Raw genomic sequence first — 23,249 nt, 5'->3', positions numbered from 1 at the left:
AGTTTTTTATTTCAACTTCTTTCTTTGGGTCTAGTTTTCTTCTCCTTTTCATTCTTCTTCAGCTGGGAAGTGTTGGCTGAAGATCTTTCTATATGTTTCCTCATAAGCATCCGTTTCCCCCTTTTTTCATAACAACAAAAGTTACTGTTCTCACTGTTCTGGAGACTTAAGTCAAAGACTGAGCTATTGCATATCTGGTTGGCAGACCTCTTCTTGGGCCCCTTTTCCTTGGCTTGCAACTAGATTTTCTCTTTGTCATCACATTGCTTTCCTTATATGTTTGTATCCCTAATGTCTTTTTGTGTTCTCAAATTTTCTTTTAAATTTTCTTGGGCAGTGTTAGGTTCAGTCAAGAAGCTACAGATATTTCCTGTTTATCACTTGCCTCCCCATATGTACAACCTCCCTTATGATTAATATCCTCTGCCAGAGTGGTACTTTTCACAAACTTGTACGGATACATCATAGTCACTGGAAATCTGAAGTTTACTTTTGAGTTGCATAATACTGTGGGTTTGGACAAATGTATAATTCATGTGTATAAAGTAATATTAGATCTAATATAAAATTTAAGTGTAATATACTTTAAATTCCAGAGTTGAGAACCTATTTTATGTAAACAAGAATAAGTATTTTATTATATCTTACTAAAGGGTTTTATTTTTCTTATTTACATAGGTTAATATATAGCAATCACAAATTGGCTCTTACTGATTTATTTTCTGATCATTCCATTTACCACCTCTTAAAGTTTTGTTGGAAAAAGTGACATAAAGTAAATTTGTTTTGTGCTTAAAGGGGCAGGTTGGGGATGGGAGGGAAATGAGGATATTGGTGGAGGGAAGATCATCCTAGTTGTGTTGGAACGGTAAATGCCTGAAACAACTGTATAATGAACAATGTTGTAAATCACGGTGTTTTTAATAAAAATAAATAAAAACAAAAACAAAGTAGTGTTAGGTAGTTTCACTGCACTAAAAATACCATTTTGCTTGTTTAGCCCTGTCTTCTCTCTCCAACCTCTGGCAACCACTGATCTTTTGCTTTGTCCAGGATTTTATATAGCTGAAATCATAAAGTATATAGCTTTTTTTTAACAGTAAGCTTCTTTCCCTTAGTGATACAAGTTTACGTTTCTTCCACATATTTCTAAAACTTGAGAGCATCTTGTTTTCTAATGTTGAATGAAATTCTATTTTCCAGATATAGCAGTTTATGTATTCACCTTTTTAGGATGTATTTGTTACCTTTAAGTTTGAGCAATTATAAATTATTCTGTAAATATCTATATGCAGGTAATGTGTGTGCATGAGTTTTGTGTTTGTATGTGTATAAATAACAAGAAGCACAGTTGTTGGATCTTATGGAGAGAGAATGCTTTGTGTTGTCAGAAGCAATCAAACTATTTTTTTTCATCCTCACCAGCAAAGAATAAAACAGAATTCTCTTGCTCTTAAAATGTTTAGCATTTGGGTGCTATACTTATTCTGGATTTTGGCCATTCTACTAAGTGTGTGGTGGCATCTCATTTTATATTTTTTATTTTCTTTTGGTTTTGAGGTCACACCTGGTAGTGTTCTTGGCTACTTCTGACTCTGCTCAGAGGTCACTCTCAGCAGTTCCTGGAGGACCATATGGTACCAGGAATCAAACCTGGGTCTCATATATAAAGCATGCACTCTAGTCCATTGAACTGTGTCTCTGGTCCAGTCTCTCATTTTAATTTGTGTTCCCTCATGACATCAGTCACATGCTTATTTGCTATCTATATATCTTCTTTTGATGGGGAGTATATTAAGGCCTTTGGTCCATTGTTTAGTTGGCTGATTGTTTTCTTATTGTAAAATTTTAAAATTTGCTTGTATGTGTAATAGTCCTGTATACTTTATCAGAGTTCTATTCTGTAAGTACTTTCTTCCATTTTATGTCTTGTTTTCTAATTATTTTGACATTGTTGCAGAGAAGATTGTAATTTTAAGTCTTCTTATTACTTCTTTAATAGATTCGGGCCTTCGATATTATCCATATTTTAATTGGTGTTATCCATACATCAAATTTTAATTTTTATACTGTTCAAAATATTTTTTTATTCTACGTTGTGCATTCTTCTCTGACTCATGAATTGTTCAATTTTAAAATATTTATAGATTTCTCAAATTTCTTTCTATTTTGAATTCTTGTTTAATTCTGTTGAGGTTTGGATACACATATCATATGGTTTAATCCTTTACATTTACAAGACTTGCTTTATGGCTTAGCATATGTCTTTCCCTGAATGGTAAGACTAGAAAAGAATATCTAACCTGTCCTTATTGGGTGGGGTGTCAGTCCTGCATGGACACAGATAGTGTTCTTCAAGTCTTCTGTATTTTTGCTGATTGATCATCTGTTGAGCTGTTCTGTTGCTGAAATCATGATATTGAAGTCTCCTAGACCTGCTGAATTTTCTATTTTTCTTTCAACTTTTGTTTAATTTATTTTTGTTGTTAGTGTGTGTATGTTTATATTTGCTCTATAATTCTGATACATTTATTTTTTATCTTTATGAAGTGTTTCACTTTTTTTTTGTCTTCAAACCTGTTGAATATATATTGCTACATTCAGATCAATTCTCTTGTCACTATTAACATGACATAGTGTTTTCTCATCCTTGATTTTCAATATATTCATGTTCTGAGTCTAATGCATGACTCTTTAGTTGTATATTAATTATTCATTCAGACTGCTATTAATTCCAACTTAAAATTGGAATGTTTATACTATTTACATTTAATGAAGTTATTGATATGGTTGAATTTTCCTTTGCTCTCTTGCTGTTTTCTATTTATTTCATAGACTTTATGTTCCTCTGTATCATCTTAAGTGCCCTTTTGTGTAGAAGATATTACCTAAGGTACCATTTTAATTACTTTTTTGTTTTGTTTATTATTTTATTAGCAGTTTCATATTATACTACATCTTAACACATTGCAATACACTTTAGTGTCATATTAACTTAATTCCATGTATATATATAAAATGAAGAGGCCGGCAAGCTACCGAGAGTATCTCGCCTGAATGTCAAAGCCTGGCAAGCTACCTGTAACGTATTTGATATGCCAAAAAGAGTAACAACAAGTCTCACAATGGAGATGTTCCTGGGCCCACTCGAGCAAATCGATGAACAACAGGAGGACAGTGCCACAGTGCAGTGCTATATATATATAAAATCTTTGCTCCAATGAAAATCCATTTATTTTTCCTTTGTGCCATTATAGATATTAGATCTGTAGATATAATAAGACTCACTACAGATTTATAATTTATCTTTATGCCACCATTATTTAATTGTTTACTGTTTTAATGTATTTTGTGGTATGATTTTGAGTCATCATCTAGTGTTTTCAACCTAAAGAACTCAATTTCCTAATTTTTTCATTAAAAAATTTAATATAATTAAGTTAATGTGTTTATAATTCTTGCACAACAGATTTCATCCTCTGTTTTCTGAAAATGTCTAAATTGGCTTTCAGTTTTGAAGTATAATGTGCTATCTATAGAATTCTCAGTTGACCATTTAACTCAGCATTTTGACTCCATCATCCCACTGTCTTCTGATGAATACTCAGCTGTTACTATCATTCAAAATTTCCATTTGATTTTTTTTTTGTTTGGGAGCCACATCTGTCCATGTCCAGACTTACTCCTGACTCTGTGCTCAGGGATCACTCTTGGTAGTACTTAGGGGATCATATAGGGTACAGGGGATCAAACCAGGGTCAGCTATATGCAAGTAAGTGCCTTTCACCCTGTAATATCTCTCTGTCCCTTGATTTTTAATTTAAAATAATTTTTAAAAAATATTCTTTCTATTTAGTTGCTAGATCACAATCATACTCTAATTATTTATTATTCTCTTTTTTTCTTTGAACATAATTACAGTAGCAGTTTTGATGCCCTCTTCTAAGAGACAGCATCCATTGATGGTCTTTTTTTCCTATTTATTAGTTATACTTTCCTAGTGCTTGGTCTGTTATAATTTTTGTTGCTGAAAACTATGCATCTCAGATAAAGTTAGAACAACTCCTGTTTCTGTATTTCCTTCCCAGAGGTTGTGTGTGTTGTTTTTTGTTTGTTTAATAATGTACCTAGACTAACTTTGTAGTCCCTTTTTTTGTGTCATGTAGCCGAAGCTATCACAAGTTTTTTTTTTAATTTAAGAAAATATTTATTTAATAGAACCCACATTCATCAGTGCCTGGGGACCTGGGGCCACTCCCAGCAGTACTGAGTCAGTACAGCCAGTCGTGCCGAGACAGAGAGATGCTCAGGGGCCACCAGGGCCTACAGTGTTTGGATGCTCTGGGAGAGAAAGACTTGTAGTTCTGGAGATTGAACCCACGGCCTCAAATACATAAGGAGTGTGTTTTCTGCCACCTGAGCTTTCTCCCTCACCCAATATATTATATGGGGCTGGAGCGATAGCACAGCGGGTAAGGTGTTTGCCTTGCATGCGGCCAACCTGGGTTCGATTCCCAGCATCCCACATGGTTCCCCAAGCACCGCCAGGAGTAATTCCTGAGTGCAGAGCCAGGAGTAACCCCTGTGCATCACCGGGTGTGACCCAAAAGGAAAAAAAAGACTACTGCATGTTTTACCATACATATTAAGGGCTGGAGTGATAGCACAGCGGGTAGGGTGTACACCTTACAAGCGGCCAACATGGCCGACCCGAGTTCGATTCCTCCGCCCCTCTCGGAGAGCCCGGCAAGCTACCGAGAGTATTCGATATGCCAGACACAGTAACAACAAAGTCTCCAATGGAGACGTTACTGGGCCCGCTCGAGCAAATCGACGATCAACGGGAGGGCCTTTACTTTACTTTACTTTAAGGCCAGTTTTCTAGGGGCTGTCCCTGAGTCAGCATAGCTTAATGGTAAGATAATGATTGATCAGAGATTGTGTATGCATGAAACCATTACCACATCTATCATTTGCCAGTGAATCTGTGTGTGAGTTGGGAGACACATTAAAAATTCAGACTTTTTACACATCTTGCCAACTTTCACCTTCTGCTGTGCTTTCTATGGACTACATTCTGAACGGACTAGGTTTCACGTTCATCTGAGAATGCATGGATAACTAGTGCCCTCTCCAGTCTCTCTGGAGCACACACAGCCTTCCAGACTAGCAGAGATTTGTGTGGATTTACCAAAGCCCATGGTAGTTGTATTAATCCCCAAATTCTCTGTTAAATTTCTTGAAAGTCTACTGGTCTATTGCTTCCTCCTACTAATGTTACAACCTCAAGGTAGCACATTCCCTTGGGGAATGTGCTTTATTTCAAATCACATTGGCTACCCATAGCAGGAAAACTGCTAGATTTTAATGATTTTGCTTTTTAGAACTACCAAGTTAACAGAAACTGGGGTGTGGCTCAGCTCAAAGTTATTTTATTCAGTCATTTTGAGATCATTGAACATTAAGGCTTTTCAAACTTTTCTGTGTAATGAGTATCTCTTTAAAACCTCCATACCATTTATATTATTTTACAAAACCCAACAAACTATGATTAAGTCATAACAAATTATCAAATACTCAGTGGCGTAAAGAAAATTTATTATCTAATTATTTAGGATCACAAAAGTCCAAAATCAAAGCAATGGCAGAATTGATTACTCCTGAAAGCACAGTGAGAATCTATCCCAAGCTTCTTATAGCTGCTAGCAATACTGTTACTATCCCTCCAAATTTTGCTCCCTTGATATTTGGTCTTCTTTTCTGTACGTCTATGTATCAGAATCTCTCTATCTCCCCCTCCCCCTCCCTAATCCCCCCCCCTCCACCCACCACTTAATTTTATCAAGACATCAGTCACTTAATCATTTAATTTAGGGCATACTGCCCCTCTTGGAGAGCCCGGCAAGCTACCAAGAGTATCTCACCCACACGGCAGAGCCTGGCAAGCTACTCATGACGTATTCGATATGCCAAACACAGTAACAACAAGTCTCACAATGGAGACGTTACTGGGCCCACTAGAGCAAATCGATGAACAATGGGAGGACAGTGCTACCCTATTCCCATAAAATCTCATCTTGACTAATTTATCTTCAAAGATCCTGTTTCCAAATATAGTCTTATTCTTAAGTTCTGAGTGGACTTGAATTGTGGATTTACTGTTTGACTACATGGACTTGAATAAGAGACATACTATTTAATACCTTATAAGATATAACCTGAAAATCAGTACAGTCTGTTTCATGGATTAGTGATCTTTGGTGAAATTTTTTTTAACATTCTCAAGAGTATAAGTGTTTATTGATGTTTATGGGAACAAAGTTACTCTATCATTCCTTTCACCAAATTGCCTCCACTATATTCATTGTAGCACTGCACTGTAGCACTGTCCCCCCGTTGTTCATCGATTTGCTCAAGCGGGCACCAGTAACGTCTCCATTGTGAGACTTGTTACTGTTTTTGGCATATTGAGTACACCACGGGGAGCTTTCCAGGCTCTGCCGTGCGGGCGGGATACTCTCGGTAGCTTGCCGGACTCTCCAAGAGGGGCGGGGGGAATCAAACCCAGGTTGGCCGCGTGCAATATTCATTGTACCCTTTATTTTTTTAATGTCTAGAATGAGGACCAGGGGTATCAAAAAAATAGGATTACAGTGGTAAGATGGCATTATACTTTTTTTTTTAACTTGGATGTTTCCTCAAGTCAAGCTAGTGTACACAGCCCTTTGTGTTATTTTATTCATGTTAGAGAAAGGGAGAGAGTTCTGTGGACAGGAAAAGGTTGGCAGAGCCTCATCCTTTTCAACTCTGACTTGCATGTCTGCTTTTAATCTAGAGCCAAATAACTATCGGACCATGCATGGCCGTGCAGTCAATGGCAGCCAGTTGGGGAAGGATTACATCCAGCTGAAGAGCTTGTTGCAGCCCATCCGGATTTACTCCAGAGCCAGCTTGTATGGCCCTAATATTGGGCGGCCCAGGAAGAATGTCATCACCCTCCTAGACGGGTAGGTCAGATTATTTAGCTGCTCTTATAACATTATTCATTAAATGTAGTAAATTAATTTGTAATTTGCACTTTTCCTAGTTACTTCAAGTCTTAAGAACAGACATTTTTTTTTTAAAGGTGGGTACTCCCATACTCCCATATGAGACTGCAGTTGCCCCATCACTGCCAGCTCATACCTGGCTATCCAATAAGCTCTGAGGTGGTGGCCACCTTGCTACTGGGGGGGGCGGGGAAGGCAGAAGGGAGCAACACCCTTTCCCTCCTGGGAAGGCATGGCGCCGTGGTTTAGCGCATAACATAATTATCTTAACTTTTATCTAAAGTAAAGTATTATTGGGCTAGAAAAATGACTCAAAGGGTGGAACACAAGACCCTGGTGTGATTCCTACACTATGTGGCTCCCTTAGCATTGTCAATGTGACCTGAAGGGCATATGAGTGCTACCAGGGTGGCCTTGGAGGACCCTAGCACCTAGAAGTGCACTGAACTGCTGGGCCACATAATGTGGGAACTTTGGGCTCCTGAGCATCACTGTAAAGGCTCATATTGGAGGTATATAAAAAGAAGGAAAAGTAAAATATTCCCTTGTGTGTTGTTGTAGTCTCTTATAAGAAGCAAAGTATGATAAAATCCTGGCCAGTAGAACTAGTTTAAAAGTTACAAAATAGTACAAATACTTATAAAATATAATTTAACTAATAAATTTATTATCTGATATCCTGGAGAAATTTTAGCACATTATTTTTTACTTAATCTTAATATTCATTTTAAAGCATTGGTTATAGATGAGGCACTGTGTTGCTTGTGGGCAAGGCCCAGATTGAATAAATTGAATGTTCATGCAGGTTGGATGCATTACACAGAATGAGAGGAAGTGTCTGAGAGAATGCATGTAAAAGCATGAAAATGTTGAATCCAGTACTCAAATTGGAGATGCAACTGGAACAGGAAAACAGTTGGGAGAGTTGAGAATTCTTCTAGAACATAGTATGGACTGAGGCAGTTCTTTTATGTGGGTGGCATTATGTCTTACTGTGTAATGCATATAATTATTTTTGAAAATTCAAAGATGAGAAAGATGTTTTGGGGTAAAGTACACAGACCACATAATATTAGATAAATTTCATGACAGCACAAACAGAGATGTACCAGGAAAGCCAGACCTTTGACAGCTGTCCTTATGGTCCTTGTGGCGGGATGATTCTTGTGACTCTCTCTTCCCTTTTGTGGGGGATGAGTTTTGGTTTGAGCTAGTAAACAATAGCTGACATTACTAAAGGTTTAGATAGGCAGATGGATTAACATTATGGCAGCCTGAAATATAAATTTAAGTCTTTTCTCTCTAAAAATTTGCTTAGTAACTCTGTTGTATTCTAGTTTATTTTCAGACTTTTTCTTTTTCAATTTATCAGTGTAAGTAAATTCCTCTTTCCTTTCTATGTCTTTTGATGCATGAAGACTGAGTGGGTCAGGGCCTGGTCTATGTTTGAGTGGGCTGTAGCTGGGGATTCACAGTCACAAGGGTGACAGCAACTGAGGTGCCAAGGTTCATTAAGTCTGCATGGTGCCTGGGGAGTTACAATGATGCCCAACTAGCATGGGCTGTGGTGAAGAATCAAGTGGACCTCAGACATAACTAGAGTTTTTGTAGTAAAAAATGCCTAGCCACCACTACGGCTTGTGGTCACACAGATCTGGGAGTCTACTGGGGGCCCCAGGTTGGATTGGGTCTGGGTCAGGGATGAGGCTCAGTCTCAGCTGGTGATGGAGAATACACTCAGAACAAACTCTGGTTGGCCAGGGACTGGTGAGGGAGCACAGTGCATTAGCACATTGATCGCATGCTTGCTGGCTATAGGGATATAATGTGCAAGCCGAAAGTCAGGTGAGCGTAGTAGGGTCTGTTTTACTACCATATGGCTTTCCCCAGCTAGTTTAGCTTTTTACTAGGGTTAGAGAAGTAGGTATCCTCAGGGATAGCCTGAGGGTCTGTTAGTATGAAAAGTTTGTTCTACCATATGGCTTCTGCCAGTGCTACTAACCAAAGTTGTGAGAAGTCATCAAAATGGTTCCTGCTGGTGACACTGATCCTACTTTATATCCTATAGTGTCTTCCTCCCTTCTAGTGTTATAAGTATAGGATTGGAGGTTTGGAGTGCCAAGTGTTGGGGAAACTCCTCTTCATACTCCAGGGTAAAGTCCTGTAGCTTCAAAGTCTGATTACAGCATATTGCATTGAATTGTTATTTTTCCTTAGTGACAGTATTTCTCTGTTTTCTTTTTGCATGGATACTGAATTTTGTTCCTGGTTAGGGAAAGCATATTTCATATGGAGTTTCAAGTTTGTTTCTGGGTAGATTAAGCAATAATTTGAGGTAGATTTTATGTCATCTTAGAAGTAGGTAAACACAGCTTCTCCTTATATTCAGTCATGTTGGAGCAATTTAATGATTTTGGTTCCACACACTGAACTTTGGAGTTTGTGCGTGTGTGTGTGTGTGTGTGTGTGTGTGTGTGTTGGAGATGAAGATACTGGTTTCATTTTGAGTTGTAATTAGGGAATAAGAAAAACATGTAGAGTTTTGTTCATCTGTCAGATATTTAAGATGCCAGCAACTATCATTTAAGTTCACATAGTTGTAGTTTTGGATAATAATTTTTATTTAATGATGTTACTAATGTAGTCTTCTGGGACTTAAAATGTTTTTCCAGTTGTATGATTCTGGCTGAGTTACCCATTCATTATTGTTGCAAATTTTTCTTGGGCAAGTGGTATGTTCCAGGTACCATGTTTGGAACTGTTAGTATTAACAACAGATAATCTCTCTGCCCTCATAGGATATGTAATATGATAGGAGTAATACAGATAATAATAAGTTGATCTTAATAATAAGAAGACAATATCCCCTGGCGGCATGGTGGCCACCATCTTTCAGAGCCTATTGGACAGCCAGGTACAAACCTGCAGTGACGAGACACGCGGGGCCTCACAGGATAGGGGGTGGAACCAGCCCTTCTTCCCTGCCCCAACGAGACCCCGAGTTGCCACCCACAAACAGCTCCTTCAGCTACTTATCGAGCTCCTAAATGGCCATGATCCCAGAGGCACATAAACCAATCTCAGGACCCAGCAGCTTTTGGCAGAAATCCCTCCAGAATTAATTACTAAAATATCAGAAGTCCAAAATGACATTATATGTTTATCATAATCAGCAATAGAAAATAAATTATCTAATGATGCCTTTTCAGCAGGTCTGACTGTTGGGTGAAAATTCCAAATAATAATGTAGGGTCTTTTGTCAAAATATTAAGTGTAATCAAAGTAGAGAGAGATAGTAAAGTGTAAATCATCTGCCACACAGGCAGGGGGAGGGTTGGGATGGGGGGCATACTGGGGTTCTTGGTGGTGGAAAATGTGCACTGGTGAAGGGATGGGTGTCTGATAAAAAATAAATAAAATAAAATAAAGAATAAGACAATACCAAAGAGAAGAACAGGGTGCTATGAATGACCATAAGTGGAAGATATGGTTAAGTTAGAAAATCACAGAAAAATTCGTAAGTAAGTAGCACACTAGACAATGATATTTTAAGTGTAATCTGAAAGATAAATAATAGTTCATTAAAGTAAGAATTAAACATTATCCATTGTGTTATAGAAAATATGTGCGAAGGTCATTAAAATGGCTTAGTTTGCTAAAGAAAGGTCACTGTCACTGTCCTCCCATTGTTCATCGATTTGCTCAAGAAGGCACCAGTAATATCTCCATTGTGACACTTTTTTGGCATATCGAATCCATCATGGGTAGCTTGCCAGGCTTTGCCATGCATGCGAGATACTCTCAGTAGCTTGCCGAGCTCTCCGAGAGGGGCAGAGTAATAGAACCTAAAACTAGAGAATTAGTAGATATGTTATATAGGGCCACATAGACTCTATGAAGGGCTTAGAATTTCTTCTCAGTGCAATAGGAAAGATATCAAGTGTTTTAAAGCTAAACATGGAAATAGTCTTATTTATAAAAAATTTTAACAATATGCTCTATATATTGTGTGGGAGTGGATGGAAGAGGAAGCAAGGAAATCAGTAAGAAGGCTGTTGCAGAGGTACAAAGACAGAACAATGAAGTTTGGACTAGGGTGAAGGCCATGGAATGGATTATGGAGGTGGAATCCATACGACTTGATATACTACATAAGTGTATGGTACTGTGATACAAGGATATGTAAATAACCAGATGGGTGGGGTAGTCTTTTGCTTTCATAGGAAAACTTAATTAATAGCTTGTTCTGGTAAAGAAAATCATGACTTAAGTTTTAACTCTTTTAACAAAATGTAAAATGAATCAATTCATTATTGGAAGTGTGTAGAATCCCTTAGCTATCTAGGAAGTTTTCACTTTTTGTTTATTATGTTTGAGTCTAAATGGCAATGTCAAGTATGTAAATGAATTTGTGTAGAAACCAAGAACTTTGTTAGAGATATTCTTTCTGGAGTTTATTATCATTCAAATGGTATTTGAGGTCATGGTGAAAGATATCAGAGAGAATTAGAGGGAGAGCAGGAAGTGGGGGAGAAGCACAGACAAAGTAAGAGACCCAGAGGAAACCCCACATTTGAAAATGTGAGAAAAGATAATTCTGTCATTTGTAAGAAGAAACTAAGAGGTTGAGGTGTCACCAAAACAAGCAAACAAACCAAAAAATATAAAAAGAGGTGTTTTGTTTTGTTTATTATATCACCGTGGGATACAGTTACAAAGCTTTCATGATCAGTTTTAGTCATACAATGTCATACAATGTTTCAACACCCATCCCAGTGTAAATTTCCCACCACCAATATCCCCCATATCCCTCTTGCCACCACCACCCCCAGCCTGCCTCTATGGCAAGCACTTTTCAAAAGAAGAGTTTCAATGCATTGATAGTGCTGAGACCAGGCAGGATCTCAATAATAGGAGGAGAGAAGTGTCATTGAATTCTGTCAGTGACCTGGTTGTTGGTCCCCTCGAGAAACAGGATTCACTGAACTGGTGGGAAGAGAACACAATTTAGTAAAGTGGATAGGGTGCTTGTCTTGCACACAGCCAACCGAGGTTTCATTCCAAGGACCCCATATAGTCTTCTGAACTCTGCCAGGAATAATCATGAGCACAGAACCAGGAGTATGACCCCAGAACAATACAAACAAACAAGACTAAGCAGATTGAGAAGTTCAAAGGAGGGTGTATACAATAACACCTAGGAAAATTGTTACAAGGAGGTTGGAAGAAAACTGAAATGGTGGAGATGAAGAAAGTGTCGGTGTTATCCCCTATAAAGTGGGAGATGGGAGGATAGGTTTCTATGTTGATGAGACTTACCCAGGAGAAGAGAAGTGCTATATGGATGCTAATGAATAAAAGACTTACCAAAGTGAAAAATCTTTTAAATTTACAATAAATGGAGTCCAAAGGGGCTGGTTTCCATAAAATGCAGGTGCCATTCCCCAGGGAAGCATATGATAATGAATAAGTCCTTTTCTTTGTCTGAGATTGAAAGGAGGAGATGCTTCTAAGAATATAAGAATAAGTATAAGAAGAACAGTCAGAGCATCCCAGATGGTGTCCATGGTATAAATATAAGTACATGCATGGTTTTCTTTGTATAGATCAACAAATTTGAACTCATGTAGTGAGAGGAACAAACACTTGACTAGGTACTTTAATGGCAAGTGATAGGGTCCACATTTCCACACATCTAAAAGCCAAGACAACTCAAGAGACTAGAGAAACCACTTTGGGAAGGAAAAGGTACTGATATGTATGTTTTTTCTTATGTATTCTGGGAAAAGAATGGAGATCTGTCTTTCTTAATATGTATATACTAAGTATATAAAGTAAAATATAACTCGAAACACATAAACATTTCCAGCAACTCAACCAACAATATAAAGAATGTCAGCACTCTAAATTACCAGCTGTGTAGGCTTTTCAATCCTCCTTGTTATATAGATATAATTTTACATAGCTGTGATCATTATAATACATGATTTGAGCTCTGCATTTTTACTCATTGCTTTTTATTGTCCTTTCTATACATATGCATTGTTCTCATATTTTTCATTTTTAATAGTAATAAAATATTCCATTGCATTAATGTATCAAAGTCTGCCTAAGTGTTTCCCTCACTGTTGGGTATTTGGACAATTTCCAGTTTTTGTCTGTAATATATAGCACAGCTATAAACATCTTTATACAAATAGGTTTTTTATTTCTTTTGAATTACATCCTTGGGCTGTATTCCAAAAAGTTGGTTTTCTGGGTCAGAGTATATGATAATTTTTATGGCTGTTATGTTTGTTGCCAAATTTCTTTTCAGAATGATTTCACCAGGTTGCAGTAAAGCAATGTTTTAATGTATCTTTCTCTCCTAATATTTCCACATCAATGAGTAATGTCATTTTCATAATTTACTCTATTTTAATTAATGCAAGGCACATCATTGTTAAATTATCAAAACTCAACAATAAAGAAGTATATATTAAAGGCTGCGGGGGGGATATAACATACAAAGGCACCCCAATCAAGCTATCATCAGCTATTGCAGCAGAAACTCTAAGAACAAGGAAATAGTGGGATGACAGTTTCAAAGATAACTTTCAGTCACAAATACTCTACCCTAGAAAATTATCATTCAAATAAATTGTGGATTAAAATCTTTCCCAAACAAAAGCTAATGGAGGGATGGGACAAAGGTGACCAAATAGGAAGAAACCGTGCTAACATCTGCCTATGATGGTGACAGATCTACACCAAAACACAGGTCAGTCTACACCGAAGTTGACCTGAAGCCCAGAAAAACAAAGATTTCATAGCAAGGGAGAAAATAGAGAAAAGGACATTACCAGCTCAGATTGGTGACAGACGCAACTCCATTAAAACAAAACAAACCAAAAAAACTACCTTAAGGTGGCAAGCTGTAACCAGGGAGATATTTTGAAGGTGAGGAATGTTTATGCTGGTGGGCCAGAGATTATGCTGAACTTCTCACACTGCAGTCCTACTGTCCTGTACTTACAAAACTGGAAATGGAGGCAAGGAATCTAGGGTATAAAAAGGGGTCAGAGGCAAGACATGAATGATCTTAACTTCTCACAATCTGGCTGTTGCCAAAGCTAGTGTACTCTCCAGCGGAATAGTTCTGAAAGTAATTTTTTTTTTAAATTAAGAAACCACTCAGACTACATTCTCTCCCTCTTCCTCTCCCACTTCCATCTCCCAAGGGAAGAGAAGAATGGTGAAAGAATCAATGGTGAAAGGCAGTTGTAAAAGCAGTACTTGGAACTAGCTTCACGCTCAGGAGAGGATGCTCTGGTTCCTCCTCATGGTTTCGGGGGCCCTACACGATCAGAGAAACTTCTCTAGTGATAGACTATAGAAATCGTACCTATCAGTATCACTGTATCACTGTATCACTGTCATCCCGTTGTTCATTGATTTACTCTAGCGGGTGCCAGTAATGTCTCCATTCATTCCAGCCCCGAGATTTTAGCAGCCTCTCCTTACTCGTCTTTCCCAATGCTGCCATATTGGAGGCTCTTTCAGGGTCAGGGGAACGAGACCCATTATTGTTTTTGGCATACTGAATATGCCACAGGTAGCTTTCCAGGCTCTGCTGTGACCTAGTAGTGTAGTCTTCTAAAAGTAAATTCTTGGAATTTATCCATTTCCTCGAGGTTTTGATGTTCCGTGGCATAAAGCTTCTCAAAGTACTCCCTGAGGATCCTTTGAATTTCTGTAGTTTCTCTTGTAATGACCCCCTTTTCATTTCTGATTCGGTTTATTAGGGTTTTCTCTCTCCCTTTCTTTGTGAGTTTTGCTAGAGGCTTATCGATCTTGTTAATTTTCTCGAAGAACCAGCTCTTGGTTTCATTGATCTTTCGGATTGTTTTTTGGGTTTCCATCTCGTTAATCTCTGCTCTGAGTTTTATTATTTCCTTTCTCCTGTTCCGGTTGTGCTCCTTTTTTTGGTTCTTCTCCAAGCTCTTAAGCTGTGAGGTTAGGTTACTTATGTGGGCTCGCTCCTCCTTCCTGAGGAATGCTTGTAGAGCTATAAACTTTCCTCTTAACACAGCTTTTGCTGTGTCCCATAAGTTTTGGTAACTCGTGTTCTCATTTTCATTCGTTTCTAGGAATCTTTTGATTTCCTCTTTGATTTCCTGTCTAATCCACTCATTGTTCAATAGTGCACTGTTTAATTTCCAGGTGTTTGGTTTAGTTTTCTGTTTTTGTGTGTGATTTACTTCTAATTTCAGCGCATTATGATCTGAGAAGATTGTTGATACAATCTCTATCTTCTTAATTTTATGGAGGCATGTTTTGTGGCTCAGCATGTGGTCTATCTTGGAGAATGTTCCATGTACACTTGAGAAGAATGTGTATTCAGCTTTTTGTGGATGAAGTGTCCTGTATATATCTACTAAGTCCCTTTCTTCCATTGTTTCCGTCAGATGAAGTATGTCCTTGCTAAGCTTGAGTCTGGTTGATCTATCAAGAGGTGACAAAGCGGTGTTGAAGTCTCCCACTAGTATTGTGTTGCTATTGATGTCTTTTTCCAAATCTATGAGTAGTTGTTTTAAGTACTTTGCTGGTCTCTCATTAGGTGCATATACATTTATTATTGTAAGTTCTTCCTGTTGTACAGATCCTTTGATCAATAAGAAATGGCCTTCACTGTCTCTTATGACCTTCTTCACTCTGAAATCGATGTGGTCTGATATTAGGATGGCTACCCCAACTTTTTTATGGGAGCTGTTTGCCTGTAGGATTGTTTTCCAGTCTTTGACTCTGAGTCTGTGTTTGCTTTGACTATTGAGATGCGTTTCTTGCAGGCAGCAGAATGTTGGGTTCAATTTTCTAATCCATCCTGCCACTCTATGTCTTTTAATTGGTGCGTTTAGCCCATTGACATTGAGAGAGATTATTGTTATGGGATTTTGTCCCATTGTTCTGTTGAAATTTGGTGTATTTGAGGGGCCTTTCTTGCCTTAAAGTAGCCCATTTAGTTGTTCTTGTAACCATGGTTTTGAGTCTATGAAGTTCCTGAGCTGTTGTTTGTCTGTGAAACTGTGTGTTGTTCCTTCTATTATGAATGAGAGTCTCGCTGGGTAAAGTATTTTTCGGGAGGCATTTATTTCATTGAGTTTTTTCACTATGTCCCACCTCCCAAGGCTGAACCAAGAAGACCTGGAATACCTGAACAGACCTATCACCATCAAGGAAATTGAAATGGTAATAAAAAGTCTCCCAAGCACAAAAGTCCTGGCCCGGATAGATTCACTAGTGAATTCTTCCAAATCTTTAAAGAGGACTTACTCCCAACCCTCTTTAAGCTTTTCCACAAAATTGAAATATCAAAAACTCTTCCAAACAGTTTCTACGAAGCAAATATCACCCTGATACCAAAAGCAGACAGAGATACCACAAAGAAAGAGAATTACAGACTGATATCCCTGATGAACACAGATGCAAAGATCCTCAGCAAACTACTAGCAAATAGACTCCAACTACTCATCAAAAAGATCATACACCATGACCAAGTAGGATTCATCCCAGGGATGCAAGGATGGTTTAACATTCGGAAATCAATCAACATAATCCATCATATCAACAAAAGAAAAGATAAAAAGCATATGATTATATCAATAGATGCAGAGAAAGCATTTGACAAGATCCAGCACCCCTTTATGATGAAAACCCTAGCCAAAATGGGTATAGAGGGGACCTTCCTCAACATAATTAAAGCCATTAACCACAAGCCTACAGCAAGCATCATCCTCAATGGGGAAAAAGTGAGAGCCTTCCCTCTAAGATCAGGGATGAGACAAGGATGCCCACTATCTTCACTGCTGTTCAATATAGTACTGGAAGTACTTGCAATAGCGATTAGGCAAGAAAAAGATATTAAGGGCATTCAGGTAGGAAAGGAAGAAATCAAGCTCTCACTATTCGCAGATGATATGATACTATACTTAGAGAACCCAATAACCTCCACCAAAAAACTCCTAGAAACAATAGACTCATATAGTAAAGTTGCAGGCTATAAAATCAATACCCAAAAGTCCATGGCTTTCCTATACGCAAACAGTGAGAGAGAAGAAAGCAACATGAAAAAAACAATCCCGTTCACAATTGTGCCCCAGAAAATCAAGTACCTAGGAATCAGCTTAACTAAGGAAGTAAAGGACCTGTACAAAGAAAACTACAAAACGCTACTTCAGGAAATAAAAGAGGACATGAGGAAATGGAAAGATATCCCCTGCTCATGGGTCGGGAGACTTAACATTGTCAAAATGGCAATACTACCGAAAGCATTGTATAAATTCAATGCAATCCCTATAAAGATATCCATGACATTCTTCAAAGAAATGGAGCAAACACTCCTGAAATTTATATGGAACAATAATCCCCCACGAATAGCTAAAGCAATTCTTGGGAAAACGAAAATGGGAGGAATCAACCTCCCGAACTTCAACCTGTACTACAAAGCAGTAATAATTAAAACAGCATGGTACTGGAACAAAGGCAGAACTGCAGACCAATGGAACAGGGTTGAATACACTGACATCTCCCCTCAATTATACGATCATCTAATCTTTGATAAAGGTGCAAGAAATGTGAAGTGGAGTAAGGAAAGCCTCTTTAACAAATTGTGCTGGCATCACTGGACGGCTACATGCAAAAAAATGGGCTCAGAACTCTGCCTAACACCATGTACAAAAGTAAGATCAAAATGGATTAAAGACCTCAACATCAGATCAGAAACCATAAGGTACATTGAAGACAAAGTTGGCAAAACCCTCCATGACATTCAAGCTAATGGTATCTTCAAAGATGCCATGCCACTGGCTGAGCAAGTGAAAACAGAGATAGATAAATGGGACTATCTTAAACTAAAAAGCTTCTGCACCTCCAAAGAAACAGTGACTAAAATACAAAGACAGTCTACAGAATGGGAAAGGATATTCGCCGAATACACATCTGACAAGGGGTTGATATTCAGGATATACAAAATACTGGTTAAACTCCACAACAACATCCAACCCCATCCAAAAATGGGGCAATGAAATGAACAGAAAACTTTCTCAAAGAAGAAATCCGAATGGCAAAAAAAGCACATGAGAAAATGCTCTACATCATTAATCATCAGGGAGATGCAGATCAAAACCACAATGAGATACCATCTCACACCTCAGAGACTGGCCCACATTCAAAAGAATAAAAGCAACCGATGCTGCTGCGGATGTGGCGAGAAAGGGACACTCCTTCACTGTTGGTGGGAATGTCAACTGGTTCAGCCCTTCTGGAAAACAGTATGGACGATTCTCAAAAAATTAGAAATTGAGCTCCCATTTGACCCAGCAATACCACTCCTGGAAATATATCCCAGAGAGACAAAAATGTATAGTCGAAGTGACATCTGCACTTGTTTGTTCATTGCAGCACTCTTTACAATAGCCAGAAACTGGAAGAAACCTGAATGCCCAAGAACAGATGACTGGTTAAAGAAACTTTGGTACATCTACACAATGGAGTACTATGTAGCTGTTAGAAGAGATGAAGTCATGAAATTTGCATACAAGTGGTACAACATGGAAAGTATCATGCTAAGCGAAATGAGTCAGAAAGAGAGGGATAGACATGGAAAGATTGCATTCATCTGGGGGATATAAAGTAACAAAATATGAGATTAATACCCAAGAATAGCTGAGATTAACACCAGGAGGATTACTCCATAGCTTAGTGGCCAGCCGGGCATTCTATAGGAAAGGGCAGCTCAGATAGAGAAGGGAGTACCAAATAAAGAATGTTTGGAGGATCCTCCCAGGAGGGGAAATGCATGTCGAAAGTAGACTATGGACTGAACCTGTTTGCCACTCAAAGCCTCTTTTGCAGACCACGACACCCAAAAGGAGAGAGAGAACACAGGGGATTGCCCTGCCACAGAGGCAGCGGGGATGGGGGGATGGGGGTGGGAGGGATATTATCCATGGTGGTGGAAAATGGGCACTGGTGGAGGGATGGGTATCTGATCATTGTATAATAGAAACCCAAGCACAAAAAATTGTAAATTTACAACTGTACCTCATGGTGTTTCACTAATAAAAAAAGTAAATTCTTAAAAATTACTTGCCCCCTTGTCCCTAGTAAATGTTAAGCTAGCTAGGCACTGTGAGAGAACGATCAAGAATGCTAAATCCTAGCGGACAGGACTCTCAGAGTTTATCTGATTGCTTAAAAGCAGACCAAATCTCTATAGGCAAAAACTATCCATGGTACCTTTCATGGCCTGAGAGTCCCCACTTCCTGCTGTGTTCCTCTATCAGCAAGTCTTTGCTGTCAGAATCTATTTCTGCTTGCCCTGGAGAATATTCTCTTTAAGGCGCCAGCCTCCATTTAAAGCCCCTGGGATGGGTTCTCATTGCCTCCCAGGTTTGCACAACCACAATTGGTCACTACCCAGGCCCGGTCAAACTGGACTAACAGGTACCAATAGGCATATGCAACCTTTAGCTTTTGGTTGATGCCCAGATTCTCTTGAACTTGATTCAAAGGTGCCACCTGACATTCGTGATTTCAAAATTGTGGTTGCCATCCAGATGTTCTTAAATTGGGTTGCCACTGTGCACTCGTGACCTTGGACCTTTGCTCAGAAACCAAGTCCACTCAAACATGGTACTTCAGGCCTTGGAAGCCACTCATTACCCCAGTCCCCTGGCTACTGTCCAGGTCTGTTTGACCTTGGTGCTATAGTTGTTATCATGTTCACCCAGGCCTGCATGGTGCCACAGCTTCTTCTGGACACTTGTGAACATGAAATACAAGCCACTGCCCAGGTCTTCTTCACTTCTGCACCACAACCACTGCTGGGCAATACTTGTGAAGTTCAGGTCACCATTAGAATCTGCTTGGCCTTGTCACTATAGCTATAGTCACCAATAGTGATTTCAAACCCTTTAATGCTTGATATCAGTGTTTCGGCTGCTGCAGGACACTTGCGTCTGAAAATTCTGAGTAGTCTTCCAGGTCCATATGAACTCAGAGTCACAGCAGCTGTCTAACATTGGAGATTTGAAATCGCAGTCATCATCCAGGCTTACTGGACCAAATATACCAGACCCAGGCTCTCATGTCACACTAGACATGTAATGAGGAAACAGAGAGCATCCACTGGGAAGAACCTCAAGTACAACAGAGCTACGTAAATTTTCTGAAAACAACTTGGAAGCAATAATCCTAATCATACTAACAGAAATAAGGAGCTCACTGAAAACAAACCTTAATAAAGAGAGAACACATGAGAAAAGCACAAACAGAAGTCATAGAGCTAAACAAGATTGTAGCTGAACTAAAAATACAAGAAGGAACTCAAGAGAAAAGTAATAGAACACAATGATTGAGTTCATTGAACTTTTAGGATGAGGTAGAGGACACCATATAAAAATCACCAAAAATGAAAAATATAAGCTGACGTAAGAGACTTATGAGGAAACTTTAATTAGAATGATACTTATATCCAGAAGCACCAGAGGAGAAAAAAGATAAAGGGAAAGAATCATTGTTTGAAGAAAAAGAGTCCTTCAAACTGAAGAAGGAGACAGATACTCAAATCCAGGAAGCTTAAAAATTCCAAATAGAGGGGCCAGAGTGACAGTACAGCGGGTAGGGCATTTGCTCTGCATGCAGGCAGGCGAACCAGATTCCATCCCCAAGCATTCCATACAGTTCCCCAAGCACTGTGGGGAGTAATTCCTGAATGGGGAGCTAGGAGTAACCCCTGAACAGTTTGTGATCCAAAAAGCCAAAAAAAAAAAATTCCAAATAGAATGAACCCAAACAAATACACACCAGGGCATATGTAATTAACAATTCCAAAAGTCAAAGAGAAAGCTTTCTAAAAGCAGAAAGAGGAAAGCAAAGAGTCGTATGTAAGAGAGCTCAAAGGAAAAAAAAACTATAAAGGCATGTTTCATAGCAGGATCTCAAAGGAGCAGAATGGCATTCAAAGTGCGGAATGGAAAAGACAACCAGTCAAGACTTTGCTACCCAGCATGGCTATAATCTGTATTTCAAGAAGTCACAAAGAGCTTTTCAGGCAAGAACATTTAAAAAGATTTCATCACCACGAATAATACCCAGAGTTGTCTGTAATGGATCTATATATCAAAAAAACTTAATACTCGTCAACATAAATCCACCAAATGAAGGAACACAAAAATATATAAGCTATTAATAGATCTGAAGAGAAATTCACATCTCTCTTATACATAGATATTAAATATATGTGTATGTATACATATACATGCACACACAAAGTATGTGTATATGTTTCCACATACAGATAGTAGTTGGGGGTTAAACCCTTTATCACTAATAAACAGATCAACCAGACTAAATCAATAAGAAAATAAACACATTGTATAAGTGGTTGAATGAGCTGGTCTTAGGAAATACTTACACTCTATACAAAAATTAATTAAATAAAAACTTGAATGTTAAACCAAAAATCATATATTATTGATGGTAATGAAAAGTTGCTGAGTCCCTATGGAAATAAATATGGAGAACAAAATATTAAAAATATATCAACTTTTGATCCAGCAATTTCACTCAGGTATTTATCCAAGGAATACAAAAATAATTTAAAAAGTCATATTCAAGTATGTTTTCATTGCAGTGCTATTTATGATATTCTATGATATTCAAGATTTGGAAACAGCCCAAATGCTTGATGACAGGTGGATAAAGAAGATATAGTATACTGGTTCTGTCTTTCTCTTTTTCTCTCCTTTTTTCTCTCTCTCTTTCTCTCTCTCTCTCTCTCTCTGCCTCTTTCCCCCTCCCTCCTATTCTTTCCTTCACTCCTTCTTGGAGAAACAAATATTATCCACTTATATCATTATATCATCTGAACTTAATGGCCTTAAGTTAAGTGATCGATCAAGAGAGCCTAACAGACATACAGAAAATACCATCCCAAAATAAAAGAATATACTTTCTTTAGGTGTACATAGAACATTCTCAAGTACTGATCATATATATGATGGAACAAAAATAAATCTTATTAATTATATGTAGATTGAAATATTATCAAGTGTTATTTCTCAGCACATGTAGTTGGAAATGAACCACAAAAAGAAAACTGAGGGGGGAAATGTAAATATATAGCAACTAAAATACTACTAAAAATTCTTGGGTGTGAATATATCAAAGAACAACTAAAAATTATCTGGAAAATAACAAAACTGAAGAGAGGAGTTGCTAGATTCTAGAGGGTGCAGTGAAAGTGGTATTAAGCGCAAAACTTGTAACAGCACAAGCTCACATTAGTAAAGAGGAAAACTCTCCAATAAATAATCTAATCTTAGATGTAAAAGAAGTAGAAAATAACAAGTGAAACCAAAAATCAGAAAGAAGATACAATACAATTTAGAATGGAAATAAAATAGAAAACAAAAGGATGGTACAAAATATCAATGAAACTTAAAATCTAGAAAGTTATAAACTATTGGCTAAGGAAAAAAGATAAAGTCATTAATATAAAAATAATTCATGTCTCATTCAGACATGAATGAGAATAGTAAGAACTGATAATGCAGAAATACAAAGAATTATAGAGACTTCTATGAACCGATATGAAAAGATAGGACCATGTAGGAGAAATGGACACATTTCTAGATCGTACAGCCTTCAAGGATTGAATCAGAAAAAAATAATTAGTTTAAATCAACCAATCTCAAGTACAAAATTATAACGATAATCAAAAGGGTCCCTGAGAATGACCAACCAGATGGCTTTACAAGTGAATTCTATCAAGCTTTAAAATAAGATCTAATACCAATCTTTTTCAAATTCTTCCCCCAAAATTATAAAGACTGAAGAATGATCCCAAACAAATTTTTGAGGCTAAAATTAGCTTGATGCCAAAACCAGATTAAGATAGCACAACAACAACAAAACTATGCATGCATTATCTCTGATAAAATGTATTCAAAAATCCTCAACAAAACTTTGGCAAATAGAAATCTAGCACTAAATCAAAAGAATCATGCACTGGGATTCATTCCAGGGATGCAAAGATTGTTTGATATACTCAAATAAATTCATATAATATATCAGATAAACAAAAAGAAATTTTAGAATCAGGTTGGAGAAATAACACAGAGAGGTTTTTTTTTTTTTTACCTTGCATGCAGCTGACCC

At 37.9% G+C, this 23,249-nt stretch overlaps 1 protein-coding gene and 1 pseudogene across 2 annotated transcripts in view; one reads left to right on the top strand and one right to left on the bottom strand.

The window, feature by feature from the left end:
• The window catches only part of HPSE2 (heparanase 2 (inactive)), a 652,320-nt gene that overhangs the window by 394,954 nt on the left and 234,117 nt on the right, over positions 1-23,249 (top strand). For both annotated transcript variants that reach the window (XM_056120796.1, XM_056120795.1), the window contains one exon: positions 6,836-7,007. In XM_056120796.1, the coding sequence (XP_055976771.1) occupies positions 6,836-7,007 (172 nt within the window). The remainder of the gene's footprint in view (positions 1-6,835; positions 7,008-23,249) is intronic.
• Positions 14,218-14,448, bottom strand: LOC130029994 (uncharacterized; annotated as a pseudogene).

The sequence above is a fragment of the Sorex fumeus genome, unplaced genomic scaffold, assembly GCF_029834395.1.
Source record: "Sorex fumeus unplaced genomic scaffold, SorFum_2.1 ptg000043l, whole genome shotgun sequence".
Lineage (NCBI taxonomy): Eukaryota > Metazoa > Chordata > Mammalia > Eulipotyphla > Soricidae > Sorex > Sorex fumeus.
This window is presented reverse-complemented; position numbering and strand designations above follow the sequence as displayed.